Source organism: Clupea harengus, chromosome 18, assembly GCF_900700415.2.
Source record: "Clupea harengus chromosome 18, Ch_v2.0.2, whole genome shotgun sequence".
Taxonomy (NCBI): Eukaryota; Metazoa; Chordata; class Actinopteri; order Clupeiformes; family Clupeidae; genus Clupea; species Clupea harengus.
This window is the reverse complement of record NC_045169.1, coordinates 17,009,518-17,017,793: the sequence shown is the minus strand read 5'-3', so window position 1 is coordinate 17,017,793 and position 8,276 is coordinate 17,009,518. Positions and strand designations below refer to the sequence as shown.

Sequence of the window (8,276 nt, the reverse complement as noted above, 5' to 3'; positions counted from 1 at the left end):
TGTTGATAGCATATGGTCATGTGAAGGAAAGATAAACACCTGTGTCTTTCCCACTAGCCATCCAGGATGTGCCCTATATGTAGTTCTGTGTACTGGGCTGAAATACCCTGCAAATATGGAAGAAAAGCTTTCACAGCATGACATTGCTAGCTATACAGCCAAAAGACACCAGTTAGTGTGTTGGCAAGCTTTTATCAGTGTCAACTGGGCTGTTTGTGGTGTTTGCAAGGATTTTGCATGCCTTTTAGGTAGTTAGTTTGCTAGTTTTGGAACATAACTCCTTATTGCTGCTTTAAAACAATATAATTTGTACAGTATGTTTGCAATGAGTTTGTATCACAATGATACGTGCAATGTTGCATGTTGTGTTTGAGACGGTTAAAGCAAGTGAGTAAATTCAAATGTTAACATGGTACATTTTAATTGCCTCATAAAATTGGAAACTGGAAAGATGCACAAACTCTGCTTTGGTCTGGCTGGTTATTTTCTGTCCTCACTAATTCATGCCTAACCGATGCCTTTTTTCAATCAGATGGCAGACTTTCGTCTCCTGGAAAACATCTTCTCCCACCTACTCTTTCTAGGTCAGAGGCTTTCCTATGTGGTTACGGATATTTTCCCTTTTACACAGACCTACGTTTTGTGCTGTATGTGCAATTATCATATGTTTTGAAACAAGTTGATGTTACTGTTCCTCCTGCTAAATAGAAAAAACAGAGAAATGATGCACACCCAAAAGACAGAGGTGCAGGATAGAATCGTGAATATTTGTTAAAAATAAAAGTGAATAGCCACACACTCCTATAACTTCGGCTGTTGCTCCTGCCATCATTACTGCCATGCCTTCTCTAATGAGCTTTGTGGTCTCTATTTTTCTCTTTCAGGCCTTTTAACACTGTGTTTGAGTATCTCTCAGCATTCATTCAACAAAGGTCAAAGGTTATACAATGAGCCAGAGAGCACCCCACTCTCCCAGACAGACAGTGGGCAGGGTTCCCCTGCTGGCAATCCGTCAGACCCTCGGACCCTTCCAGAAGGGGGAACTCCTCCAGTAACAAAATCTCTTCACATCGACCTGAAGACTAGCTCTGCCTCAAAAGAGGGTCCGGCTCAAGTAGACGGTTCCACTTCTGAAACTTCCAGAGAACGTTCCCCACGGTCTGTTGGTTCCAGAGAGCAGGCTGGAGAATCACAAGGAGATCCCACGTCTCGTGAAAGTACTGCTGCCTTGTAGTCCACTACATGTGATGCAAGAACCATATCATGTCTAATTTATTATTGCCCTGACATATGGTATACCTTAGAGATGAGGCTGAAGGTCAGAGTTGTCCAACGTGTGATAAAGCATATATGCATTACTAATGTGTGATAAAGCATATATGCATTAGTTACGTGTGATAAAGCATATATGCATTATGCATTTTTGCATGCATTATGCATAATGCTTCACAGTGCTTCTTAATATATATATATATATATATAGATGTGTGTGTGTGTGTGCGTGTGTATGTATACTTTTTTGTCAAATGTTTTGAAAGTTGCTATGGACAAAATCGGCTGCCAAGTGCTTTAAACTTAAGAAGTCTTCATATTATTTAAAGCAGACCGCTGAGGGTTTGCATCATTAATGGCCCAGTGAAGTATCAGTCATGGGGAAAGAAGCAATACGGAAAATACCACTGTTTTTTGTTGATACTGTTGTTGTACAAGTTGTGAAATATACATTTGTGTTTTTTGCAGGATTGTCTGTGTCTGTGACTACAAACCCTCTTTCTGCACTTGCAGAACAGACCACTGTTGGCATGTATCACCTGACAGGTATGATTGTCTTTCAATTCTGTGTGTCAGTTAAACCATTTAAGGACTGGACACATAATGAAAAAAAAACAGGGCAGATGTTGATATTTAGTTTTATCTAACCAGTTTATCACTGGGATAAGAAAATACTGAAATTGTAAATAAATCACTGAAATACAAAGAAAGCTTGTTGAATGTTTAAAATTACTCTTAACAATGCTGGGGTACTGACACTTTATCTCCTGGACTATGTTCTGTCCAGGATATATGTTCTGTCCAGGATATATGTTATGACCAGTATATATATTCTGTCTAGGATATAAGCTTTGTGGATTGTAAGCCCACATTGAATTGTCGGTTGTGGGCTGTATCAGTGTTTTTCTGTGCGAACCCTTTTTCAGGCTCATTATCCACATTCTGCTTTTTTTTAGTAATCTGCCTCTGGATGTTCAGTGTCTGTGCCGAGTGTTGGTTGGATGTTCAGTGTCTGTGTCCAGTGTTGGTTGGATGTTCAGTGTCTGTGCCCAGTGTTGGTTGGATGCTCAGTGTCTGTGCCCAGTGTTGGTTGGATGTTCAGTGTTTGTGCCCAGTGTTGGTTGGATGTTGGGGGTTGACTCTGCCCTGTTAACATTTGTGCAATCGATATAACTGCAATACAATTACGCTATTTTGTTATTGTTATGGCATGTAACGCACTGATATGTGTTATAAAATGTGTTTTTTCCAGGAACATCCATCACTCGATCTCCATTCAGTCTGAGAGTCCATCACCATGGTACTGTGATGTTCCTTATCTAAGCAAAATCCTTCTCCTGCCTCTCCTGTTCCGTTTCCTACGTTTCCCATCTTTTCCTGCTCTGCGTAACTGACTTAACTAATCAGTGGCACTCTTCAGTGGTTCTGATTGGCCAGCTCACGAGCATGATAACTACACTGACTTTAAAGGTGCAGTCTGTGATTCTACCCTTTTTTTGTCAAATACTGCACTGTAACACTGTCTGTTCTGTAGTTAGCTTAGCTGACTGAATACACATACATCAAATGTTTATTCCCATATTCCTGTTGACAAGAAAGTTGCTCTTTTAAGGGACCAAACCAACCGATGCATACTCCACGAGAAGCACAGTGCCTGGGACGACACAGTCAGCCACAACCCCTGAAGGATCCGGCTTTGGGGACGACCCTGGGTGGATAGACGGTCCGGGGAAGAACTTTGTGTCCAGCGAGAGTACTGTGGAGACGACCAAAACAGAAGGGGAAAACATCAAAGAACAATAATAAGAGAACTTGAAGAGCTCAGTGGCCACACACCCTTGCTCATTTATTTTAAAGGAAAGGCCTTTACATGTAGGTGAACCGCACAAAGTCGAAATGATGTCACTCTGTTTGTACCTCATTTGTGTTTTTACATTTCCTTTTACATTGTCAATACTCTATCACGTGGGCATAGATTTAGATTCTGTCTTAGTACTTAGTACTAACTTTGTAGTTACCTTTTCTCTATGTTCTGATAACTTAAAATCTCAAGTGCAAGTTCGAAAAAGACATTGTAGAGGTAGAATCTAGGTTGTTGAATTCGCTTTTTTTAGCTTAAAATGTTTCAAATTCTAGTGGTTTACTGTATTTGGTATGATTTGATTAGAAAAGAGGTGTTACATTTGCTTAAACTACACAGGAGGTTCTATTTGCCTCAAACATTCCACATACAGAAAAATTGATAACACTTCGTTGTCCTAAGAATAACATTACCGTGGCATAAAAATGTCATAGGAAGGGGGCATGTCCTATAACTTTCATGACCAGAATGAAATCATATTACAATTATTATTATTAGTTCTATTATTATTATTAATTATTAATATAATAATAATAATAATGTTGTAATAGTATCATATAATTATGAAATAGAGATTATGGGTAAATGCCACTATTTAGTTTGTGCTTTGTAGAACAGGTCATGAGAGTAATAAGGTGACAGCTGTGTGGGTGTTCTTTTTTAGAGTATGGTCAGGATTACCATTATAGAGAAGCCCATTGGCAAAATTTAAGGGAGTTTTTGGAAATGGGGGATGTTTTTCTGTGTTCTTAATGTGAATTGGATTACTGATAAGTAACATTGCTCAGCACACTTGCAATTGTCACAAAGTTAGGTATTTAGTGCTCATGTGTGTATCTTCCCTGTCACGAGAAAGAAATGGAAAATTAACATTGTTTCTAAATTTAGATGATTTCTTTGAAGGTAAGCCCTGAAAAAAATGTGATTGTGAATGTGCTCAATAAAATTGCGTGTAATAATATTGAGTAATTCCAGCAAGTCATTTTTTACATTGTAAGCTGTTAAGGTGGTGATACTTGGCCACTTTATGAGCATCGCTGACCAGTTCCGAGTGTTCTAATTGGATGATCGCGACAAGTTGCCCACTGACGATATAAGTCCTCCTGTTCTCTCATTTGTTGCCCAATATCAGTGGGAACGTGTCTGAACAACATCGCTCAGCAATGCCCGGCATAATTGATCAAAAAGTTGCCATATGTATCATCACCTTAACATTATGTTAACCTGTTATTGAATATAAGGAACGTTGAAGAGTGTTGAGATGTCGCCGTGGCAACCTTTGCCCTGAATTGTCATGATGACGATAATCTGCCACATCACGTCTAACGCTCCTAATCAAATGTTCAAGTGAACCGTTAAAGAGTAAATCGTTACCTAGTCGCTTATCCTATATGTACCCAGTCTATGAATGTTTTAGGATTGAGGCTACCGTTTTGTTCTATACATTGGATTAGGGGACAGGCTTTTAACCCTAAAGAGTACATAGCTTTTCTTCCAAGGATGGCCATTTTCTGACCAGCTAACTTTCTGCAATGCACATAGTGCAACATACTGTAATCTATATAAATATGTCAACATTACATATTTTTGGATCAAATGGGTTTTTTTCTTTTAGAAAAATTTTGCTGAACAGGCTTTCATTAAGTCTCAAGAATAGCAGCACTGAAATATCGGATGCTTTTGACAGAAAGAAGTAAGTGTGTGGTAAGGGTGTGTGAATGTATATGTGCCTAAGTGTGTGTGTATGTGTGTGTGTGTGTGTGTGGTATACATTTCAGGCTCAGGAACACTCGGACAGAGTTCACAGAGTGAACATTTATTTACGGGGTTGGGCTGTCATAGTGTTAAGATGGGTAGAAGAAGGGTTACTGTGGAAAACTATTGATTGGGATTTAAAGTAGGAAAACTACTGATAACTGATCATTTCTCTCCCTGTGGACCGCAAGCACACATAAGACAAATGTCACAAACACTGACACACACTTCTAAAGGTGTCACCTGTTCTGAGAGGTATTCTTCTGATACACTAAATTAATAAATTACATAGGGAACTAGGCAGGGTGGATGACCAGGCGAGACGGTGGGTGAGCACCTGCATTATACTGTGCGTCTGATGACAGACTAAACAACCAAATTAGAAAATGAACAGGAATGGCGGGTTTTCAGCATTCATTTCAAAATTATTACTATCACAAAAGCACATCAATAGCTTGTCATGACTAATGGCACTTCAATATCATAATTCAACACTGCTTAATTACTACTTTATTTTCTACTTACAGCTCTGGCAAAAATGTGTTTCATTTTATAAACTATTGATAACACTCACACACACACCTCATCCTGAGCCTGCTGGTGATGGAGCGGATGCTCCTGTAACACCCGCCGGATAGGAGGGGGGTAATTGTTAATTTTACTCAAACACATTCCTGTAAAAAGTAAAACCAAAGAAACCATTTAATGTTAATTACATTTTACTATTAGGTGGTTAGAGGCCTCAAAATTAAAAAGACATTTCTACTCTGGCACTAGTTAAAGAGCAGTGTTCAAAACTACACCGTACCTTTAATCAATAAAAAGAAAGCAAACCTTTAACCCAGTCTGGTATTATTTAACCTATAAAATAGAATGGAATCCTTAAGGTGATTCTGATAACCATTTTAACCAATTTATTCCTCACTAATAATGTGTCTTTTACACAGGTATTTTTACATTGTCCCTATGCATCCCAGTGCCCAAAGGCTTTGCCAGTCACTCGGACAACATCGAGTTCTACGACGACCTTGACAGCTCACGATTTCTGCTGAGTCCTGGGTCCGGGCCCAATATCGCCCCGCGGGTCGAACTGCCCCCCGAAGACACACTTCTGGGAGAAGACCCGGAGTTTCTCCCTCTGCTTTTTCAGGAGAACTCCCGCCCAGCAAAGTACTGAGGCTCACCTTGTGTTCTGTGGTTAGCGACCACACCTGGAAACTTTGAACAACACTCAACTGAGTAAAACCCTCAAGCCAATGTGAAGAGTTCATAGTGAAGAGACATAGTGTTAATTACTATGTATTCAACTATGACAACAAACAATGAATGATATATGCTGAAGAAATGTAATTATTCCACATTCGGTGTGTCACCTTTAAAAATCACACACCTTTAAAATGTCCTAAAACTATGTACATTTTGCACTGTGATGATGAGTGTAAATTCCTAATCTGTGAAGTTGATATAAAGGCACAATAACGACAAGCAAATCACTGCATGGTGGAATGTACAACAGAGGAAGAATGAAACGAACCAACAGTTAGATATGCTGCTGTTAGTGTGAATAGTTGGTCGAATATGAGAGAAAGAGAGTTAGCAGATCAGCCAACGTCCTCACCAAACGAGCGAACAAGGAAACAACAACAAAAAGAAACAAACAACAACAACAAAAAAGCAAACCCAGTTTCCCTCTTCTGTTGTTTCCTCTCTGCCGGTTGTCATAGTTACAGAACAGCACGAACAGTCACCGTAATTTGTTTGTGCGTTCTAAGTCTATGCTTTTTGGCAAAACATCGATGCCTTTGGCACAGTCTGACTGCAGGAACTCTGCCTGTGCGGGATGCGATATCATGCAGTGACCTTGGTTGCAAATATCCATCACCTCACAAGAAATTCAAGAAATCTGACGTTCCTTGATTGACAGGGGACAACTTATCTTTCATGACAAATGATATGTTGAAACGTAATGAGTTGGCATGAACCCACAATTAAAGATATTCACCCACAAACCTCCCACACATGCTCTAAAACAGGTGTCACATTTTACACATTATCACAACTTTAAGCTGTGGTTATTCTGGCAATTTCATGAACCTTTTAGGATGAAAAGAAACACCAATGTGTCTTTAAAGTGAATAAAAATGTGATGTCTAACATTTCCACGGTCTTTGAAGTCCACTATTTCTCGTAAATTGTTTTTTACCCATGGGCAGCCACACACCTTTTAAGCAAGGGGTTCTTCATTATTGTGTGACCAGACTACACTGGTAATGTACGAGAAGAGAGACCCATTTCAGGAGCCACTTAACTCACTCATTACCAAGTCGCTTATCCTATATGTACCCAGTCTATGTATGTCTTAGGACTGAGGCTACCGTTTTTTTCTATACATTGCATTAGAGGAATTTGAGTACATAGCTGTTCTTCCAAGGACGGCCATTTTCTGACAAGCTAACCTTCGGCAATGCACACAGTGCAATCTATATAAATATCTCAACATAAAAAAAATTTGGACCAAATAGGGTTTTTTTTTTTTTAGAAAAATGTTGCTAAACAGGCTTTCATTACGTCTCAAGAATAGCAGCACTGCAATATCGGATGCTTTTGACAGAAGGAATGTAGTTAGGGTGTGTGGATGTATCTATACGCCTAAGTGTGTGTGTGTCTGTGTGTATGATTTTGAAAGTAAGAATGTAGTCTCGCTGTTACTGTGCTTCACTGTGATGCTCAAGTGAGTCACCCGTGAAAAATTAAGAATTCAGAATACAATCACTGGGGCTAAAGCACAGTGACGGCAGAAAGGTGGGGTGTAATTCCTGACGGCAGAAGCCACCCAAACCCATTTATTTACATAATTTGTTTCTATTGAATTACACAATAAAAACACACCCTGGTGGAAGACTGACTTGCACTGTTTAGAGTTTATAGGGGTGTTTAATTAGTTATGGAATTTGCCAGACTGGGCTTTACTGATAAATTGATGATACAAGATGACCAGAATGTTGTGACAGTTGGAGATATTTAGCATAAAAGAAGAAAAAAAGAAAATATTTTCAAATTAATTTCCAGGGTATATTATTCCCATGGTCAAGTGAAGGACAGATAAACACACAGGTAATTCCAACTGGCCAATCAGGATATGCACCAGACAGTTCTGCGAAAATGTAAAAAAAATCTTTCACAGCACAACATTACCAATTACATCACTAAAAGACATTGTTTAGCATCCAAGCAAGCCTTTTATCAGTGCCAACTGTGCTGCTGGTGGTATCTGTGAGGGGTTGGCATGCCTTGTCAGTAGTTGCTAGTTACTTTTGCTAGTTGCTGTTTTTGACTAAAACGCTGTACTGCTGCTCTAAGTGAATTTAGGCATGAATTCTGCTGAAAA

The 8,276-nt window shown here is 39.3% G+C and overlaps 1 protein-coding gene across 1 annotated transcript; it reads left to right on the top strand.

The window, feature by feature from the left end:
- The first annotated feature begins 258 nt into the window (after nt 1-258).
- On the top strand, nt 259-6,065 carry LOC122133714. Its single transcript, XM_042710384.1, has 6 exons — nt 259-584; nt 885-1,217; nt 1,741-1,818; nt 2,525-2,572; nt 2,885-3,025; nt 5,866-6,065. Exons 1-6 carry the CDS (start codon nt 515-517, stop codon nt 6,063-6,065), a joined length of 870 nt encoding a protein of 289 aa, XP_042566318.1. The 5' UTR covers nt 259-514.
- The last annotated feature ends 2,211 nt before the right edge of the window (nt 6,066-8,276 follow it).

Bases quoted from the DNA above. Each gene is read 5' to 3' on its own strand.
- LOC122133714 (XM_042710384.1), top strand. From the start codon at position 515: ATGCCTTTTTTCAATCAGATGGCAGACTTTCGTCTCCTGGAAAACATC. The intron at 1,218-1,740 runs GTACTGCTGCCT...TGTTTTTTGCAG, and splicing joins AGATCCCACGTCTCGTGAAA to GATTGTCTGTGTCTGTGACT. The intron at 3,026-5,865 runs GTACTGTGGAGA...TATGCATCCCAG, and splicing joins GAACTTTGTGTCCAGCGAGA to TGCCCAAAGGCTTTGCCAGT.